The sequence below is a fragment of the Nannospalax galili genome, unplaced genomic scaffold (assembly GCF_000622305.1).
Source record: "Nannospalax galili isolate Female #2095 unplaced genomic scaffold, S.galili_v1.0 scaffold717, whole genome shotgun sequence".
Classification (NCBI taxonomy): Eukaryota; Metazoa; Chordata; class Mammalia; order Rodentia; family Spalacidae; genus Nannospalax; species Nannospalax galili.
This window is the reverse complement of record NW_008339763.1, coordinates 583,831-604,680: the sequence shown is the minus strand read 5'-3', so window position 1 is coordinate 604,680 and position 20,850 is coordinate 583,831. Positions and strand designations below refer to the sequence as shown.

The 20,850-nt window shown below is 50.8% G+C and overlaps 3 protein-coding genes across 5 annotated transcripts; 1 reads left to right on the top strand and 2 right to left on the bottom strand.

Moving 5' to 3' along the window:
• Positions 1 to 5,269: 5,269 nt before the first annotated feature.
• Positions 5,270 to 7,093, bottom strand: Tmem249 (transmembrane protein 249). Its single transcript, XM_008834536.1, has 6 exons — positions 6,971 to 7,093; positions 6,568 to 6,718; positions 6,257 to 6,351; positions 5,956 to 6,151; positions 5,705 to 5,790; positions 5,270 to 5,452 (listed from the first exon to the last, which is right to left on the bottom strand). The coding sequence occupies exons 1-6, from the start codon at positions 7,091 to 7,093 to the stop codon at positions 5,270 to 5,272; spliced, it is 834 nt and encodes a 277-aa protein (XP_008832758.1).
• Positions 7,094 to 7,358: 265 nt separating this feature from the next.
• Fbxl6 (F-box and leucine rich repeat protein 6) lies at positions 7,359 to 10,324 on the bottom strand. 3 transcript variants are annotated; one of them, XM_029564194.1, is made up of 9 exons: positions 9,890 to 10,324; positions 9,464 to 9,622; positions 9,300 to 9,363; positions 8,883 to 9,014; positions 8,696 to 8,803; positions 8,498 to 8,611; positions 8,209 to 8,422; positions 7,860 to 8,106; positions 7,359 to 7,606 (listed from the first exon to the last, which is right to left on the bottom strand). In XM_029564194.1, exons 1-9 carry the CDS (start codon positions 10,276 to 10,278, stop codon positions 7,456 to 7,458), a joined length of 1,578 nt encoding a protein of 525 aa, XP_029420054.1. In that variant the 5' UTR covers positions 10,279 to 10,324; the 3' UTR covers positions 7,359 to 7,455. The 3 variants fall into 3 exon arrangements, with proteins under 3 accessions (XP_029420054.1, XP_029420055.1, XP_008832650.2); XM_029564195.1 differs by having other exon boundaries at positions 8,191 to 8,422; positions 8,579 to 8,611; XM_008834428.3 differs by having other exon boundaries at positions 8,191 to 8,422; positions 9,890 to 10,323.
• Positions 10,325 to 10,374: 50 nt separating this feature from the next.
• On the top strand, positions 10,375 to 12,928 carry Slc52a2 (solute carrier family 52 member 2). The gene is made up of 5 exons (XM_008834427.2): positions 10,375 to 10,796; positions 10,907 to 11,141; positions 11,235 to 12,123; positions 12,218 to 12,341; positions 12,445 to 12,928. The coding sequence occupies exons 2-5, from the start codon at positions 11,012 to 11,014 to the stop codon at positions 12,655 to 12,657; spliced, it is 1,356 nt and encodes a 451-aa protein (XP_008832649.1). The 5' UTR covers positions 10,375 to 10,796; positions 10,907 to 11,011; the 3' UTR covers positions 12,658 to 12,928.
• The last annotated feature ends 7,922 nt before the right edge of the window (positions 12,929 to 20,850 follow it).

The window sequence follows — 20,850 nt, the reverse complement described above, 5'->3', positions numbered from 1 at the left end:
ACAGAGATCCGCCTGCCTCTGCCTCCAGAGTGCTGGGATTAAAGGTGTGTGTCACCATGCCCAGCTTTTTAAATATTTTATGTATTAGGTCAGGCATGGTGGCACATGCCTTTAATCCCAGCACTTGAGAGGCAGAGGCAGGTGAATCTCTGTGAGTTTCAGGCCAGCTGGGGCTATAGGGAGACACTGTATCAAAAATACAAAAAAAATTTTATATATTTTTTATGTGTATGAATGTACTTTCTGCATGTGTGTAAGTGCACCCATATTGAGCAATGCCCACGGAGGTCAGAAAAAGGCATCAGAGTCCCTGGAACTAGTTACAGATGGTTGTTAGCCACCATGTGGGTGCTGGGAATTGAACCTGTTTCCTCTGCAAGAACAGTCACTTCTCTTAACCACTGAGTCATCTCTTTGCCCACATTGTTTTTTTTTTTGTTTTTTTTTTTTTTTTTTAGATAGGGTCTCATTCTATAGCTCAGGTTGGCCTGGAACTTTCTATGTAGGCCAGACTAGACTTGAACTCAGATCTGCATGCCTCTGGGATTGAAGACATGCACCACCATGCCAGGCTCTGTTCTTCTTTTGATCATTTTTGTGTGTGTATTATATGTGCATATATATTCATGTTCGTGTTGTACATGTGTGTTGGTTCATAAGCAGGTGCTGGATAGAGACCGATATAATCAGGAACCTTCTCCAATCATGCTCCACCTTATTTATTTATTTTTTTTGCTCCACCTTATTTTTTTGAGACAGGTTTTATCACTGAACCTGGAACTCGCAGATTCAGCAAGACTAGGCAGCCAGCAAGCTCCAGGGATCCTTCTGTCTCCCACTCCCCAGAGCTAGGCTTCCTTTTTTTAAAATATGGGTTCTATAAATTGGAACTCAGGTTCTGCTGCTTGCATGGCAAGCACTTTACTGATTGAGCCATTTCCCTAGCCCTGCCATTGACCATTTCTGTTGCTGTCTTCAAGTTTACCAACATAATGTCTGGTCTGCCATAGTTTTTATTTTTGGCAGCTCCATCTCGCCATTACATTTTGTTGGGTGTTCCCAGAGCACAGTTTAGTCTAGTGTTAGTCTTCCTCACTATTGAAGAAAGCATTCTGTTTGGCCTGCTACCCTGTGAGTTACAAGGCTTTTTCTCTAGCTGTAAGAGGTGGTGTTGTGCTGGGTGTATGAGTTGCAGAGACTACTCCTCCCCTTTCAGATTTTCCTCCCAGACTCTGTCTAGTGCCTTCCTCACACATACACTTTGAGCTTCCAAAGTGGAATGAAGGGCTGGAGAGATGGCTCAGCAGTTAAGAATACTGGTTGTTCTTGCAGAAGACCAGGTTTGAATTCCAGCACCCACATGGCAGCAACAATTGTCTGTAACTCCAGTTCTAGGGGATCCGACAGCCTCTTCTTGTCTTCCTTGGGCATTGCACAACACAGGTGTATGTACCTGCATGCAGGCAATACATACGTACACATAAAATAAAGATAATAAATTAAAAGAAAAAGTGGACTGACTTAGCCAAGCGTGGTGGCACACGCATTTAATCCCAGGCAGAGGCAGGCAGATCTCTGTGAGTTCAAGGCCAGCCTTGTCTACATAATGAGTTCCAGGACAGCTGGGGCTACAGGAAGACCCTGTCTCAAAAAGACCAAAAAAAAAAAAAAAAAAAAAAAAAAAAAGAGCATACGCCTTTAATCCCATTGGGAGGCAGAGGCAGATGGGTCTCTGTGCATGCAATGCCCTTGAGTGTCAGAAGAGGGAGGCTGATGCCCTGAAACTGGAGTTACTAACAGAAGTTAGCTGTTCTCTGGATGCTGGGAACTGAACCTGGGTCTTCTGCAAGAGTAGCCAGTGATCTTAACTGCGGAGTCATCTCTCCAACCCCCTAAAATTCTTATATTTTTATTAAAAAAATATATTTCCAGGTGTGGATGCACACCTTTAATCACAGCACTTGGAGGCAGAGGCAGAAGCAGGTGGATCTCTGTGAGATCAAGCTAGCCTAGTCTACATTGTGTATTCCAGGCCAGCTGGGGCTGAGGGAGACCTTGTCTCAAAAAGACCAAAAAACAACAAACAAAAAAACCCAAACCCACAAAAACAAAAAAGTGTATAAATGTGAATTTTCCAATGGAGATTTATTATGAAGCAAGTGATAGAATATTTATAGGAATCACATTCTTGGTTGGTCAGAAAAGGAGAAGAGGGGCTGGAGAGATGGCTCAGCAGTTAAGAGCACTGAACTGTTCTTGCAGAAGACCCAAGTTTGAATTCCAATACTCACATGGTGGCTAACTCCATAACTCCAGTTGTAGGAGTTGACTGTGCTCTTCTGACTTCTGTGGACATTGCACAACATGGGTGCACTTGCACATGCAGACAATATACTCATACACATAAAAATAAAAATAAAATATAAAAATGATCCTCCTTTCTCTACCTGTTAGGTGCTGGGATTACAGGCTTGCATACCACACTCACCTAGAAGATTATTGATTTTGAAGGTGTAGAACAATATGTTTAAAACAGCAAAAAGGTATGAAACAATCTTCCCACAAAATGAGAGAGTAACCAGACAGGGAGTTTGTAGGAAAGGACTGCCCACTTGAAGTGTGCTGTACATGTGTGATTTCATATTCTTTTCTAGCAGAACTCTGCTGTTGAGATGATAGTGTCACTGGTGCTTGCTGGCCTCACTTCTACAGTTGAATTTTCTTTTTTCTTTTTTAATCTTTTTGAAACAGGGTCTCCCTGTAGCCCCAGCTGGCCTGGAACTCTGTAGACCAGGCTGACCTTGAACTCACAGAGATCTGCCTGCCTCTGCCTCTCCAGTGCTGGGTTTAAAGGCGTGGACCACCATGCCCGGCCTAGGAGTATGCTCTTGTTAAAAGAAAATTTGTGTGTGTGTGTGTGTGTGTGTGTGCGTGCATGATGTATAGGTGTGTGTGTACGTGATGTATGGGTGTGGGTGTGCATGATGTCTGGGTATGTGTTCATGATGTATGGGTGTGTGCATGCCACAGCAGGCATATGGAGGTCAGAGGACAACTTTGTGGAATTTTTTCCATCTTTAGGTGGTTTCTGGGGGTTGGGCTCAGGTTACCAGGCTTGTGCAGCAAGTGCTTTGCCCACTGAGTCATTTCACAGCCCCACACAATATGTGTTTCTTTAGAAAATATATTTTATTTATTATTTTTATTTTATGTATATGAGTGTATTGCCTGCGTGTATGTGAATGCACCCATGTCGTGCAATGCCTGAAGAGGTCAGAAGAGGGATTCGGATTCCCCTGGAACTGGAGTTAAGGATGGTTCGTAGCTGCCATGTGGGTGCTGGGAATTGAACCCCGGTCCTCTGTAAGAGCAGTCAGTGCTCTTAACTGCTGAGCCATCTCTCTAGCCCTGATATGTGCTCGTTTTAAACTTTTATTATTTAAAAAAATGATCATTTTTATTTTATGTGTATGAGTGTATTGCCTGCATGTATGTGAGTGCACCTGTGTCGTGCAATGCCTGCAGAGGTCAGAAGAAGGCATCAGATTCCCCAGGAACCAGGGAATCCAATGCCCTCTTCTGACCTCTTTGTACATTGCACAGCATGGGTGCACTTACACATATGCACTTACACTCATACACATAAAATAAAAATAAAATGGCAAAAACCCTGCAGGGATGAAAGTGCATGATGCTGCTCAGTGTTACAGCACTTGTCTAGCTTTGATCCCTAGCTCTGTAAAATAATTATTAATGAATACTGAATAAAATTGTTTCCAGCAACATCCCATTTGTTCTTATGGCCTAGCCTAACTCAGAACTCTGTTGACATCCTGGTCACCTGCCCTAGTGTCCAAGCCAGAAACCTTGGACCCCCAAGAAGTTACTGTGCTTCCCAGTCCATATCCAGCCAGTAAATCCTTTCGCCTATGACCTCAGCTGAATCCTCTTGCAACTCCTACAACCTTGGTCCTCCCCCAGTCCTTTCTGGATCACAGAACCTCTCAACTACTTTTCAGCTATTTCCCATTACAAGGACTAACAATGTGGAGCTTCCCAAGGACCTTTCCTGCCTTCATTTCTCCCTCCCCGCCTCTCTTTGCCAGCTACTGTTCTTATAAACTGTTCCTCCTCAGCAGGGCTCTCATGTTTCCCATATGTGACGATGTCCAGGCAGTCTGCGAAACTACTCTCTCTCTCTCTCTCTCTCTCTCTCTCTCTTTCTCTCTCTCTCTCTCGGCCTGGGGATTGATTGACCCCCCTAGGCTTTGCGCATGCCATGCAAGCATTCCACTGGCAAGCTACAACCTACACCCTAGATCCCTTAATAACTTTTTTTAAAGATAAAATTTGACTATGTAACCCCGACTGCCTTCCTACTCTTCTATTAATTTATTTTTAGAGTCTCCCTGTAGCCCTAGCTGGCCAGGTGTGTTCTGTGCCTAACCCGTCAGTGACTGTTGTTTGAGATAGAATCTCAAGTAGTCCAGGTTGGTTTGAACTCACTATGTTGCAGAGGATGACTTTGAACTCTTCCTGTTTCCAACCTCCTAAAGGATAGGATTATAGGTATGTAATACAAGGGACACATGCCAAAATGTTGACCAGAAAGCCAGGCAGACAGTGATCCTCTGCTTCTGTGGCAGCACCAGAACCAGGAGGCCTCAGGTGCCAGTGTGGGAGCTAGGGTCCTCTGTTGGACAAGGGAGTTCTGCAGGAACACAGTGTGTGCCATAATGGGCCTTGCATCCTGGTTGAGGGCACTGGAAGCCCTCTCTGGGAGGTGTAGAGACACATAAAGTTGGGGTGTCTAGTCCTGGATATACAGGAGGCCTAGGGAATGTCTTCTGGCTCTGCCCCATCTCACTGCAGTCTGGATGGACTAGGGGCAGATGCAAACCAATCAGATTCTGATTCCTAGACTTTACTCTTTGGTTAGCACCAATACAGCACTGCAGCCAAAGGGGACAGGAAGTCATAAGCCTGCAGGTGATGAGTTTAGCCACTCAGTGGCCTGGATACATGATATTCTCCTTTCTTCTTCGAACCCAAACTCTGGGATTTAGAGAAGATGGGCTTCTCAGGCCCTGGAAGGTGTGCTAGGGGAAGGTCCTGGAAGGAAGCCCGTCAAACAAAACACCTGGCTGGAAACTGAGGCAGCTTTAATAAGAGGAAAGCCAGTAGATGGAAAGCCAGGCTGGCTGGCAGATCCCCCAGGCTGGGGGTAGGAGAGCACAGGGGAAATGAGGATGGGGTGCAGGGCCCGGGGTTACACATCCAGGTTAGAGAGACTCAGCTTGGTGTAGGTGCGTTTCTTGCGCTGCACGATGCCAGGGTTAAAGGTGGCCCCTACTGGCCAATGCCGGATCACATGCCGGTAGGAAGAGGCCAGGTAGTCAAAGTAGTTGATGTTGAGTTTCCTGGCAATGTGCCGGCCCAGGAATTCCATTTGCTATGGAAGTGGGTGGCAGTCAGGTCTCCCAGGACAAGGCAGGTCCCTCCAGCATGCCCTTTAGGTGTCCATTCCCCCTCCCCTGCCCAGAACCACGGTGCTCCTGCCACCCTAGCAGAGTAGAGGCCATGGCACAGGGACTGACTGGGCTATGATTACCTCTAAGTACAAAACAGCCCCATCTAAGGACCCCAAGCAGTAGTTGGTATCATTTTTGTCTGGAGGAAAGGGATGATCTGGGGCAGGACCCACCTCATAGTGCTCTGACAGCTGCACCAGCACCAGTGGCTCCAGCTTGTGGCCACAAAGGACCAGCTGGAAGAAGCACCTTCCATAGGCTGCCAATAGGTGAGCAACTGAGCTAGGAGCCTAACCTCCTGGAGCCTCCCTCCCTGTGGGACAGTAGGGATGGGCATTCCAGGTGGGGGCATCCAGATGGATGGTTGGGCCCTGGAGCCAAGTCCCTCTCCCTCCCCTCCCCTCCCCTCTATCCTAGGCGTCACCATCAGAGCTAAGCGCCAGGCGCACGTAGACCAGGTGCATTGGTCCCTGACATACAGTACGGCCACAGATGGAGAAGTGGTAAATGCCAAGTGTATGGTTCAGTACCAGGCGCCGCCGGGGCAATGAGGAGATCATGAGCCACAGGCCTATACCCATGCCATAGGCAGGGAAACACCAAGTCTCCTGCTTCTGCACCTGTGGGCACCAGGGACAACATATTGGGGAGGTGAGTTCCAGTAGGAGGTTCCCATGTGGCCCTTGTGAGAAGAGCGTTGTGGGGTGGGGCGCAGGAACTCTGACCTTTTTCAGGACATCACAGGAGACCAGGAGAAGGCAGACAATGAAGAGCACCGTCCCCTTCCAGAGCGTGTCCAGGTAGTACTCAAGCACAAAGACTGAAGGCAGCATGACCCGACACATAAGGACAGGTGGGAGCTTCCCACAGCCAGGGGATAATGCCAGGGCTTTAGGAGGAAGGGCCCACCCAATGGAGGTTCTCCATAATACTACAGTATCTATACCCACAAGTGTACCTGCCTGCCCTAACCCATCCAGGCTTCAGCCCAGCTCTCCACTCCTGGGAACCTGGCTGTGCCTAGTCCCCTGCCCACCGTCTGGCTGCTGCTGCTTGAAGGGGTAAAAGCTGTTGTTCTTGAGGCGTTTGGCCAAGTGGCGCTCGGTGTAGAAGAATCCTAGGGCCCAGAGCTGGAAGCGCCTGATAACGAAGGTTGTGGACAGACCACTGGACTGGTCCTTGGGGACCTATTTAGGTAGAAGTAATCAGCATACAGCTTGCCCACTGCCACCACCCAGTGCCTATCTATAGGGCTCGCACATGAGATAACCAAGTATCCAGGGTTGCAGTCTAGAAAGGAGCAAGAACTTCCAGACAACAGCAGGACAGGGAAGCAGGCTGGACAATCCAGGCTGCACTGCCTAGGTTCTAGAAGTTCAGGGCACAAGGTTCTAGAAGAGGCTGTTCTGTTGACCACACCTTTTTTTGTGGGCATGCACTTCCTGGTCAGTCTCCACCTCGTGGAAGGCAAACTGGTTGTCCTCAGGGCTAGATAGCCCAAGCCTATGCTGCCAAAAAGGCTGTCCCCTCAGGGACTCTGGTTTCTCACAGATGGGATACATGCAGCCCCAGCTTCAAACCCTGCAGTGAGCAAAGATAGGGTGTGATAGGAAGCCATAGGTTGCTGTAGCCAGCTACATTAGGTATAACCCCTGTTCTTAACCCAAGGACTTAGTCCAAGGACTACACAGAAGCCTGGACTGTTGGTTCTTTTAATTCTAGCACTTGAGAGGCTAAAGCAGGATCGCCATGAGTTTGAGGTCAGCCTGAGCTACACAGTGAATTCCAGTACAAATAAAGACCAAAATAAACAAAAAAGGACCATAAAGAGCTCCTAAAAATATTTTATCAGAATACAAAGCTCAAACATCACAAAGTGAAAAAAGGGGTAGGGCAAGGGGAGTAGGGGCCTGGGTCAGGCAGACTAGCTGAGGGAGAGTGGACTAGTGAGCAGCTGCTCTAGACACCACTGGACTTCCTCCAGGCCTCGGTAGGCTCGCTTCAGACCTCTGGGAAGGCAACGGCAGGACTCCAGGTTGAGATACAGCAGTCCTGGGCAGCTGCTAATCAGAGAGCTGTGGAACAAGTAGGTCATGTGAACTGAGTTGCTGGCCAGGGAGTCCTGTCTGTTACACTTTATACTATGCCTGACACCTACAGCCATCCAGGCCCAAGCCTAGTACTCTTGGTATTCCCAAGTGGGGGTCTGATCAGTGCCTATACCCCTCTTGGACCCTGGAAGTGTTGAGCAAGGAAACACACAACCTCTTGGCCCAAACATGGCAGCAAACAGTACTAGATTAAAGGACTAGGGAAAGAAACACTGACCTGACTGTATTTGGTGTAACTCGGGTACCCCTGAGGTTGAGAGAGCACAAGACTGGGTGTAAACCCCCAGGAGTGCCTGAGAAAACAGCTAGGGCCTGCTCCAGGTCTTTTTCACTGAAGCCTTGGCCACTGAAGTCCAGTTCCCGCAGGGTGTGATACCACTTCTGGGTCAACAGGGGGCTGCCCTCCTTAGCTAGAGTCAGTTGATCAGACATGCCATACAGGCCCAGGTACAGTTGTTCCAGGTCTGAGAAGGAAGTACTGGGTGTGAATAGTAGGCAGGCAGTGTCTCACATCCCACCTGCCCAGCCACCACCCAGGGCCAGCTGACCCTGACAAGGTAAATCACACAAGCCAGCAGGCGTGATCCGGGCACAGCCACGAAGATCCAGCAGGCGCAGGTTGGGGGAGCAATGGAGCAAGCGGCCCAGGACCTCATTGCTCACAAAGTTGCAGGTGGAGCCAGCCAGGCAGAGCTCCTCAAGGCTGGGAAAGCCTGGTCCCTGGGGCACCCCTCGTCCACAAGGCTTAGGAAGCCACATCAGATTCAGCAGCCGTAGCACCTAGGGGCCGGAAGGGAGGGAAAGGTTGCAGATAGGGAGATAGGTGGCAGGTAGGAGAAGACAGGGCATAGATACCTGCAGTCGGGGGCAACCTTTTTGTAGAGCCTCCACAGGCAGCTGCAAGGGAGTGTTGTTGCAGTTCATGCCAGTGCTCACCTCCAGGACTTGGAGCTGGGGGCAGCAGCTGCCCTGTGATGGTGGGGAAACACACTGGGTCAAAGCCTGGCAGTCCCCACTCACATTTGGTTCCACTCCTGCCCATCACTAACCTACCAGCAGTGCACCCAAGATGGCTGTTGTCTGGGAACTGTAGGTCAGCCACAGCTTGCGCATTCGGGGACCTGCCTCCTCCAAAAAGCTCACCACAGCTGTGGACTCCACCTGGGGACCCAGCACAGGGGTGCCTGTCATGTCACTTGGGCCTAGGCTTCTTCAGGGCCTCTTGAGACACAAGGCTCACCATGGAATGTTGTAGGTCTAGGCTGTGGAGCTGGCAGCATGCTTTGGCTAACATGACCAGAGTGTCAGCAGTCACATTGTGGCAGTCTGAAAGCTTGAGGAAGGTGAGTTGAGAACAGGACTCGCTAACCAGCTGTGGCAAGAGAGAGACAGACCACCTGGGGTTAGGAGAGGGCAGGTGAAGGCCCACAGGGACACTTGGCATGGTGGCCATGCCAAGCCCACTCTATGGCCCCAGCTATGACTGTCTTCTATCCATGCCAGGCCTACCTGGGTGCCCCTTCCTCCAGCACCTCCCTACCTACGGTGCCAGCAAGAAAGAACGGGGCAGGCAGGGTTTCTATGGGGCAGTAACCAGTCCACACCCTTGGAGTGGACAACCCAGTATCACAGCTGGTGTGCAGCCTCAAATTCTCACCTTCAACACAGGGTGTACCTGAGACTTCCAATGGATGAGGGTCAGCCTCTGGAGCTGTGAGAACCTGGGCAACAGCAAGTCCCAGTTACACTAACATTCGCAAGTGCCCCTATGAACAGCGTCCTCCCCACCCAGGAGTGACGCAGGTGGCAGGTGACCCTCACCGATTGGGCATGAGCCATTCCAGGGAACCAAGGAGCTTCTTCTCTGCCTTAAGGTTGCCCTTGGCAGAACGACCAACGAGTTGGGGCAACAGGGTCACAGTATGCCAGAGCGCAGGGTGGGAGGTGGCCTCATGCCAGCGGCGGCAAACGCGCGCAGCCCTGGACGAAAAGAACAGTTCGCTGAGTGCGTGGCCTTTCGTGGGCGATGCCTACAGTGGGGTTTCTTAAGAACCGCACACGACATGTGCCCTGGCAACTTGCAGCGGACACCCGCGCTCAAAGCCGGACTCCTGGGCCTCCAAGTGGAGTGCTCCTGGCTAGGTGCTGGAGCACTCGTGTTCGCCCACTGAGATGCTCTGCCCACTGCCCTGCTGCGCGACCTCTTTCAGTGGGCTCGTCCCCGTCCGGCCAGGAGCTGTACGGTACCTGCCTAGGAACGGCATGGGCCCATCGGCCGCCACCAGCAACCCGAAAATATGCACTAAGACTTCTAAGGGAATGCGGTCTCCCCAGCCCGAGTCGGGGCCCTGTTCAGACGGCTCAGGCCGGGGTCTGGTCCTAGGCTTGGCGGCCGCTGTGGTGCGAGCTGATGGACGAGCAGCACGGCGGGCGATGCGCCTGTGAGCACGGGCACGCGTGGGCTCCAGGCCCGGCAGCACGAGCAGCATGCTGTCAGCCTGCAGCAGGTGGAACCCAGAGCCGCGGGGAGCCAGCCGGTCCCACCACCAGTTCTCGGCCGAGCGGGCCCGCATGCGAGCTCGCGTGGAGCCTCGGGCTCGGCGCCGGGATCGGCGGGCGGCGGAAGCAGCTGCCATAGCGGCGCACCGCCCCCAGGAGCGGAAGCCAGACCCGCAGATAGGAAGGGGCGGGGCCTCCGGCAACACGCCTGCCACTCCACTCGTCTTCCGGGGTGGGACTTCCGCGACGGGACAGCGAGTCCTGCGGGTTCTTGAGCGTCCTCATACATCCAGCCTTGCGGCCGGGATCGGGCGGTGTTCCGAGCCAGGCGGCCCACTCTCTGTACTAGAAGGCGGGTCGCTGGGCGGGCAGCGCGGGGCCCACGCCCCTGACGCCAAGGCTTGGCGCCGGAGCCCTGGGTGGTCAGCTAGCCACGCCCACGCCTTCAGATCCAGCCACTCCCACAGGCCTCGCCCCTTAAGTGCCCGCAGCCCGAAGTTCGCGGTAGCCTGGGGTGGTTTGCCAGCGCTGGTCCTCCGCCAGCCGCGGAGTCAGCTCCTGCGCTGGTCCTCTCCCCTGGAGCCAAGCTTTGGGCCGGATTCTTGCTCCTCCGCTTGCTGGCCTTGCTGTGTGGGGTCCCGGCGTGGGCTTTTTGGTACGTACAGCTCCTGATCCACCTGCCGCGTCCCCCCATGTGTCTTATTCTTGCAGTCTGTCCACCTCATGCCCCGGCTCTGTTCTACACGCCTGTTTGTCTCCCCCCAGCTCGAAGAGGTCTGGCTCCCAGAAGAGCTAGAGAAGCTTAGGAACTAGGTGGGGAAAGAGAGAGCAGTTACCTTCGCCTTGCCCTGGAGGGTCCCCCTTGACCTAATGGCAGCACCTCCGCTGGGCCGACTGGTGCTGACCCATCTACTGATGGCCCTCTTCGGCATGGGCTCCTGGGCTGCGGTCAACGGGATCTGGGTGGAGCTGCCGGTGGTGGTGAAAGTGCTGCACGAGGGTGAGTGAGGGGAAGTGGACGGAGGTGGGCTGCAGCCGCCTTCTTCCTCAGCCTTGGGCACTTACTCGCTTCCCACCTCCCCGCCTCCTGCAGGTTGGAGCCTCCCTTCCTACCTCTCTGTGCTTGTGGCGCTGGGGAACCTGGGTCTGCTGGTGGTGACCCTGTGGAGGCGGCTGGCCCGTGGCAATGACGAGAGGATCCCCATCCGGGTGGTACAGGGCCTGAGCATAGTGGGCACAGCCCTGTTGGCCCCTCTGTGGCACCGTGAGGTCCTTGTGGTAGGACAGCCCCACTCCGTGGTCTTCCTAACCCTGACATTTGTACTGGCACTGGCCTGCTGTGCCTCTAATGTCACTTTTTTGCCCTTCCTGAGCCACCTGCCACCTCACTTTTTACGATCTTTCTTCCTGGGTCAGGGCCTAAGTGCCTTGCTGCCCTGTGTACTGGCCCTGGCACAGGGGGTGGGCCGCCTTGAGTGCCTGCCTGAGTCTGTCAATGGCACTAATGACACCACTGGGCCTCCCATCAAGGTGTCCCCGGTCAATTTCCCTGAGCGCTTTTCTGCCAGTACTTTCTTCTGGGCACTGACTGCCCTTCTGGGCACTTCAGCTGCTGCCTTTCAAGGTCTCTTGTTTCTACTGCCATCACCAGCATCCGTACCCACAGAGGGCTCAGCTCAACAGGTGGGAACACCAGGAACAGAGGAGGAAGAGGAAGAGGCCTTGCCATTACAGGAGCCATCCAGCCAAGTGGCAGGCACCACTCCCAGTCCAGACCCTAAGGCCCATAAGCTGTTTTCTGCCCGAAGTGCCTGCCTACTGGGGCTGCTGGCTGTCACCAATGCACTGACCAACGGTGTGCTGCCTGCTGTGCAGAGCTTTTCCTGCCTGCCCTATGGGCGCCTGGCCTACCACTTGGCTGTGGTACTGGGCAGTTCTGCCAACCCCCTTGCCTGCTTCCTGGCCATGGCTGTGCTATGCAGGTGCACATGGGCCCCACACTTTTGGGGGGAGGAACTTGAGGTAGGGGCCAGATCCTTGCACAGCCAGTCCTGAGTCTCAGCCAATTCCTGGCAGGTCCCTGGCAGGGCTGTATGGTCTCTCTCTGCTGGGCATGCTCTTTGGAGCCTACCTGATGACACTGGCAGTCCTAAGCCCCTGTCCTCCTCTGGTGGGCACCTCTGCAGGTGTTGTCCTTGTGGTAAGTAGGGTGGGGACTGAAAGGGGAATGGGATGTGCCCTGGAACAGGGGAACTTCATGCTCAGTCTGCTGCTGCAAACACCCTCCACATACACCCTTTCAGGTCCTGTCATGGGTGCTGTGTGCAGGCGTGTTCTCATATGTCAAGGTGGCGATCAGCTCCATGCTGCACAGTGGGGGACGGCCGGCATTGCTTGCAGCTGGTGTGGCTATCCAGATGGGGTCTCTGCTTGGTGCCACTGCCATGTTCCCTCCCACCAGCATCTATCGTGTATTCCACAGTGGAGAGGACTGTGTGGACCAGTGTGGCCCTTGAGCCTGGGCATATGAGACTTACTCCATCTCACTTGTCCCTACCTGGAGGCTGTCACAGTGCCTGTCAGGTCCTTTGGCCCAGGGTGGCTTCCCTACTGACCAACACACTCATGGATACTGTACACTCCACAAGAGACCTGGCTTTTTAGAAAAGGCCAGTGTGAGGACCAAAGAGCAGGCCTAGAACCTTGGACAGATTGGGGCTGTGGCCTTCACCCTGGGACCTTCGTGAGATTTGCACAATAAAGCATCTTTATTCAGTGGGTTGTTAATCCCGTAAGCACTGCTCCTTGTGCAGGCCTAGCTTCCTCTGGGAGCTGCCTCTTCCTAAGTTCCTAGTGTAGCTTCTAGGCAGGCTTCCAATCTCTACCCTGGTTGTTCTTGCAGATCCTTGGGTCACCCTGGGACTCCTACTCCCATTGCTTCTTGAAACTCCCTGTGGTGGGGGGACAGTGGTGAAGACCAGCTCCTAGGACCCACATGGGGATGAGAAAGCATGATGCCTCTAGCCTGGAATCTGCTTGACAAGCAGCAAGGCCACTTCCATAGCACCTCTTGAGGGTGTGAGGGTCTGGTGTGGTTGAGCAGTTATCTGTCAAAGTGAGCTGGGAATGGCAGAGCCTCCTGCTAAGATCTTCATATTAGAGTTAAGTGCAAGGTCCAGGCCCAGAGGGGCTTAGTGAGAAGGACCTAGAGGAGCTGGGTCTAAGGACCTTTCAGCCTGAGAGCACTGCTTACTGACCTACCAACTAGCAGCTTCTAATTTTCAACCTCTGCAGTCCAAGCCCTCTATTCAGGTAGACATGTTGCAGCTCCCCAAGCTTCTGGCAGATGACCAGTTACAACAGGGGGCCCTTTGCCCCCTTTCATTTTTAGAGCCAGTCCTAGACTAGGTGCTTCTCAGGCTCCCACACAAAGGACTGGAGCCTCAAGTAGAACTGGAAAGAGCCCCTGAACAGAAGGCATGAGGATTCTGATGAGGCCACACCAGGGCTGGGACCTGGTTTTCTGCCTTCTTTTTTCACTTTCTGCCAGGCAGGAGAGAAAGAGACTCACGGGGGAGGCAGGACACCGAGTGTGATCCAGTGTGACTAGCCTGGCATTGAAAGTCTCCTCATAAGGAGTTTGGGTGTGGGTGTGAGTCCCACCCCTCTTGCCAAGTTCTTCCATATGTTCTTTCTGACCTTAAGATGCTTTTTGTTGTTGACTTGGCCGCCTGGCCTTAATCCTGATCCCCATCTGCATCCCCCAATGTACTTTGGCAGGACCAGCAGAACAGGGGAAACACTCCTGATTCCCTGGGGTAGGGTGGCTCAGATGTTGGCCTAGAAGAGTGGGGGTAGCTTGGCAAAGTGGGTGTGTCCTAAAGGATCTGCAGGGGTGAGGGTGTTGTGCAGGGGTGAAGTGCATGGGACCAGTATTTACCTTGAGCTCTGAGGATTCTTGGTCCCATATCCCTCTTCTCTTCCACCCCACTACTCTACCCTTGTTCAGCACCCATGCCTGTGACCTGCCCTCATCTGTCCACCCAGGGCTACCATCCAGCTTCTTTCTCCATTTCCTCAGGTCAATGATCAGAGGCATTCCTACAGCCCTTGCCCTGTGCTGACATGTGCATTTGTGTAAGGTGTGCCAGGCCCAAGGGCCACCAAACAACTCGGCTTTGCATATATACAGTCTCCTGGAGAAGAGTGGGCAGGACCAGCCTGGGCTGGAAGTGGGCAGTCTGAGGAAACCACTGCTCTTTGAAGTTCCAGGGCCTTCCTGTTCTACCACAGGAAACTGGGCAAGGGTCAGAATAACACAGGGTGGAAGATAACAGGTCCAGGACAGAGGCAAGCCCAATGCCAAGTCTAAGAGGATCTGGGAGAGGGAGGATAGCCCACTACCCAGGTCTCTCAGACCTGGGCTGGGGGTTTGGAAATGACCCCATAGGAAGATAGCTGCTGAACCTGGACCTTTGTTCTGCTGTCCCAGAAGGCAGTTACCTGAGTGATGAGCCATACAACCCGTTGTTCTCTCCCCCATCACCATGAATGTCCCGTTGGCTCCTTGAGGTCAGGAAAGGGCCATTCACAGGCCAACTCCCTTCCCAGGTATGAGATGGGCCTGTGATGCAGGAACAAGGCTTGTGTTGCTGGGAATGAGTGACTACATTAGGGTCTTTACCTTCCTGGATTCTCCACTTGAGTTCCAAACAGCTGTGGTTCTGATGTCACTGCAAGTGTAGCAGCCTTTGATTTACATCTGCTCAGAGACCCTTTCACCTGACTTGGGGACACAGGACAATCCTTTAAGGGCCACCATACTCAAATTCAGAGTGACCTCCCCAGCTTCTGTAATGCTGAAGACAAGCAGGAGAGGGTATGGACCATTATCAGTTCAAGAAATTCCTCAGGCCAGGCATGGTGGTACATGCCTCTAATCCCAGCACTTAGGAGGCAAAGGCAGGTGGATCTCTGTGAGATCAAAGCCAACCTTGTCTATGTAGTGAGTTCCAGGCTAGCTGGGGCTGCAGGGAGACCCTGTCTCAAAAAAGACAAAAATAAAAGTCACTGCCACCCCATCTCACCTCCAAGGGGTTCCTGGGGCTCCCTTCACTTTAATGCTCACCACAGCCTCTAGGGCTCCAAGGCCATTCATGTTCTGGTGAGTGCTAATCAACACCCGCTGCCCTTTTCTGGCCTCCTTGCAGCTGTTTGTGTGACCTGTTCTACACCAATCAGCAGGCCCTAATCCTCCAGCTCCTGGAAAGTCTTGGTCCTTGGTCCGTAAGGACCCCAAGGTAACCCCCCCATCCCGAGCTTGTTTTAGCATCAGCTCTTAGGAGAACTCCAAGGAGAACTCTAAAGTTATCAGACCTTACCAGACAAACCCCTGGGAAGAGGCACATCACTGACTGCTGAGCTTTGCTGACCGTCTTGGTGGGGAGGGGGCTGATGACACCATGTTCAAAAATGTAGAAGCATGGTGTTTGCTATGCTGGAGCATGGAAGCCAGGCCAGTGACACCCCCTGGGTAGGGAGCTACCTACTTGTAAGAACAACCTGGTAGGATCAGACTAAGTACTGAGTGTTCTCAAACAAGGTGAAGGCCAAGCCAACAAGTGTGCACCACACCTGGTGCCAGAAGGTAAATTTTATATTAGGTATGTTTATCATAGGAAAAAAAGAAAGCTGGGTGTGATGACGCCTTTAGTCCCAGCACTCAAGAGGCAGGCAGATCTCTGAGTTTGAGGCCAGCCTGGTCTAGATAGTGAGTTCCAGGCCAGCTGAGGCTATAGGGAGACCCTGTCTCAAAAAAACCCCAAACCAAAACAACCCCAACAACAACAAAAACCCTTTCAAAAGGGTAAAGCAAGGCAAAATACGATCCACGGTGGCAGGGAAAGAATCAGTGGCCATAAAGAAAAAGGCAGTAAGAGGGGGAAGGGGAGAGAGAGAGAGAGAGAGAGAGAGAGAGAGAGAGAGATTGAGATTCATAGCTTTACGGGAGAGCACTTACCCAAACTCTGTCAGAGGGCGAGGAAAGCAGATGGACTTAATCTCAGCCTGATGCGGTGAGTGGTGGGAGCTGGCATAGGCAAGCAGGAGTGCATGGTCAGCAGCATGGTTCGGTAAGAGGGAACTGGGTCATAAATAACCCAGTCATTCCTCTTCCCGGGTTTGGCACCATATGATAGGTAAAACTGGGATAGGTGAATGGAGTCACAGACAAGAACTATGGCGGGATAGTTTATTAGCAGAGGAAAAAGCACACAGGACAGTTCCCTTCGGGATAGAGAAGCTGTCCCTCCACAGGTTGTTGGCTGGGGGTCTTTTATAGGGGGCTTCAGGGATGCAGAAGGTGGGAAAAATTTTATCTTAATATTTTATTATTTTTATGTGTATGAGTGTATTGCCTGCATGTATGTGAGTGCACCTATGTCATGCAATGCTGCAGAGGTCAGAACTGGAGTTAAGGACAGTTCGTAGCCCCCCATGTGGATGCTGGGAATTGAACCCAGGTCCTCTGCAAGAGCAGTCAGTGCTCTTAACCACTGAGCACTGACTTAACCACTGGGCGGGGGGGCGGCGGAGAGAGAGAGCCCAGGGCTTATCAAAAGAGAGTAGCCTCTGTTAAACCCCTTCTATCCTCTTCCATCACCCAGGATTTGGGTCAAAGGTGCAAAGAGTCTGTTTACCCTTTAAGATCCTGAAAGATAAGAACAGTAGAAAACAGGTGTTAACAAGGGAGATATGGATAAAAATGGGGTTTTTTTAAGAGGAGGAGGGAGGGAAGGTTATACAAGAAACCTAAGGGATAAAAGGAAAGAAGGAGCTCAAGAGGTGGGACCATAGGTGAAGGGTATTATTAAGGGAGAAATGGGAAAAACGGAGGCACCTTAAATGGGGAAACCATAGTGGAAGAGTGTATTAGTCATTTTTCTGTTGCTGTGATAGAAACATTGACCGAAGCAATTTATAGAAGGAAGAGTTTATTTGAGCTTAGGGTTCTGGGGGAATTATAGTCCATCATGGTAGGAGTGGAGGTGGCTGGAGCAGGAGCCACAGAAGCTTAAGCTCTCACATCATCACGCAGGCACAGGAAGCAAGAGAGCGACTGGAGATCCGGCAAGGCTTAAGAACTATGTAAGCCCACCCCAGTGACGTGCTTCCTCCAGCATGGCCACACCTTCTAAAACCTCCCAAAACAGCACCATCATCTGGGGACAGAATGTCCATACAGTTGGAGCCTATGGGGGACATTTCCATTCAAACCACCACATTCCACCCCCTGGCCCCCATAGGCTAATGACCATATAAAATGCAAAATGCATTTAGTCTGACTTTAAAAGTCCCCATAGTCATTATCAATCTCACTACTATTCAAAGGTCAACAATCCAAAGTCTATTCTGAGACTCAGGTAAATATCTTAACTGCAAACCTCTATAAAATCAAAAGACAGGCCGGGCGTGGTGGCTCACGCCTTTAATCCCAGCACTCAGGAGGCAGAGGCAGGCAGATCTCTGTGAGTTCAAGGCCTGCCTGGTTGACATAGTGAATTCCAGGACAGCTGGGGCTGCAGGGAGACCCTTTCTCAAAAAGAAAAAAAAAAAAAAAAAAAAAAAACGAAAAACCAAAAGACAAATTACATGCTCCCAACATACAGTGGAACTGAATATGCATTACCATTCCAAAAGGGAGGAATAGAAGCATAGTAAGGAAATACCAGACCAAAACAAGACAGAAAACCAGCGGGGCAAACACCAAATCCAGTAGCTCCATGTCCAACTTCTGGGACTTTACTTCCAAAGGGCTGAGATGGCTCAGCCTCTCTAGCTTTGCTGCGTGCAACACACATCTCTCTCTTGTGCTGGTACCACTCCCTGTATGCAGATCTCTCTCTTGTGCTGGTACCACTCCCTGTGTGCAGATCTCTCTCTTGTGCTGGTGCCACTCCTCTATGCAGATCTTCTTGGCAGGTGCCTCACAACTCTAGCATCAGGAACTTCTTGTGGTTTCCATTGCCAACCAGGCTTCACCTTCATAGCTTCACACAATGGCCCATCAGGGCCTTCTCTATGCAGGAGAACCCCTGCGGCATGCTGCCTGGCCTCTGAGGCTCTCTGAAGCCTCCAAGGAAGAACTGATGACCCCTTCACTCTTGCATCTTTCATGCCTCCAAAGCCAGAACCAAGTGAATGACACTGCCAAGTTTGACTGCAAGTTTGGGATGGACTCCACCCTGCTTTATTCATTTTAGAAGCTTTCTCTGCAGTGGTCCCTGCACTGCAGCATTTTGATTTCACAAGTTGGAGGCTTAACTGGGTGTGTCTTGCCCTGGAGGCATTCTCTCCATTGTTTAAGACCTAATCTCTAGGCCCCTTCTTAATCACTTTGATCTCCTTAATCACTTTAATCTCCTTATCAATGGGCTCTTCATCACATGCCAGGCCTCCAACATTTATCTTCTTAGTGCTCTTTTTCAATCCAAATTGTATTTCTTTCTGCCCCATTTCCTCTCTTTCACTGTAGATCTGCAGAATATTCACCATTAATAGCCATATCACCATTTGTACATTAGGCTGTCTTGAAATTTCTTCTGCCAAAGAAATTAGTCCATTACTTTTCAATTTAGCCTCAGGCAAGCTTTTTGGTTTAAGGCAGACTCCAGCCAGACTCTGCCAAAATATCCCAAGCACTGCTTAAGTCCTTATTTCCCTTTGAAACTACATTGTTCTCAACACTGCTTCCTTCCAGGCACCTACTAGAATGGCCTGTTAAGCTCCACTTACAGCAGGCAGCTGCTTTTCTAGCCCAGTCTTCCAAAGTCTTGCTCATTTCTTCAAAACTCCACATGGTCAGGTTCTTCACAGTCAACAGCCCACTCTCTGGTACCAATTACTATATTAGTCACTTTTCTGTTGCTGTGATAGAAACACTGACTGAAGCAATTTATAGAAGGAAGAGTTTATTTGAGCTTAGGGTTCCAGGGGAATTACAGTCCATCATGGTAGGGAGTTAAGGTGGCTGGAGGTGGCTGGAGCGGGAGCAGCAGAAGCTAAGCTCTCACGTCATCACACAGGCACAGGAAGCAAGAGAGCAACTGGAGATCTGGCAAGGCTTAAGAACGTTAGGGGTTAGGTGTTAGGGTATACAAGGAACCTAGGGGATAAAGGAAAGAAGGAGCTCAAGAGAGGTAAGACCATAGGAAAAGGGTATTATTAAGGGAGAAAGGGGGAAAATGGGGGCACCTTAAGTGGAGAAAACATGATGGAGGGAATAGACAATGTGAGATAAATAATGCCTAGCTAGTTTAAAAAAACCAGAGGGAACCATGTTACCTCAACAACCTACTGAAAAATTATACATACAACTAAATCAAGGAATATCATATGTCTAGGCAAGGTTTATCTGACAATGTTTGGTCTTTTCCCAAGGTTTGTCTACATGACAGATAGTAACTCAAAGTACCAGATTGGTGGAACTAACCTTCTTAGATGTTTAACAGCCATACTTTGAGGCCTAAACTAATTTGGCCTCATAAAGGACAGTTTTTGCTCCTTTCCCTCCTAGGTTGACTAAGATCCAGGGGACTATGAACATCTCTCAAAATGTCCTGTAACTGGTGGGCCACCTCTCCTCTTGATCAAGGAGGCCATGGAGACCCCACCAGATGGACATGAACCAGTGTCCAGTCTATAAAGAGGAGGATCAACACAGAGGAAATATTTCCTCCATGCTTCCAAGCGAAGCCAGCCATGGTTGAGCAGGACCTTTGACTTATCTTTACATTGACAGCACTGGTAAAAGAAAGGAGCCAGGGGCTCCTCCCAAGCCCATGTGACCCCTGAGGAACAGATCCTCAAAAGACCTTAAGAGTAAAAATAAATTGGTTTATCTGGGCCAATTGTAGGGTCTTAAACACCCAAATGGAAACTATAACCAAAGATTAATGGGGTCAATATAATTTTTTAAGAGTCCATATGTATAGCTAAAGGCTACATAACAAGAAACAATGCCAGACAGGAGATACCTTCCTTTGAGTTATTGGCCAGGGTAACCCAAAAGAGTCCCAGACTGTAACCCAGCATAGAACTGGGAAAATGAACAGCAGACCCCAATCTTATCTAAAGGAATATTGACAACTGATTGCTGCTAGATGAGGAACAGCTCATCTTCCTAAAACAAGGATCTCTAGTTAGGCTGACTAGATTCAGCAGACGGACAAGCACTGGGGAATGCCTGGGGTGCTGACAACACAGTGGACAATAACAGGAATGACAGAGTATATGGGCTCCAGTGTGTGTGTGGGGGGGGAGGCTATGGGAGGGTGCCATTTGGGAAGTGGGTATATAGATGAATAAGATTGTGTGGGATATTCTGTATGATATACACACACAAAATCAAATAATTTTTAAAAAAGACATATTTGAGGAAGAAGCATAAAAATTTACTTCATGTTAAATAGTAGAGGTGATAAACATTACCAGTGAAATCGACCTGATGACTCTATATCCATACTCAGGTACTAAGTGTCCGAGCATAACCGACTGTGACTAGTAATAATCAGATACATAGAGATTAAAGATACATGTGCAAACATCTAAGCATTAGTAGCATTTAAAATGTAGGAAATGGGCTGGAGAGATGGCTCAGCGGTTAAGAGCACTGACTGCTCTTGCAGAGGACCCAGGTTTGATTCCCAGCA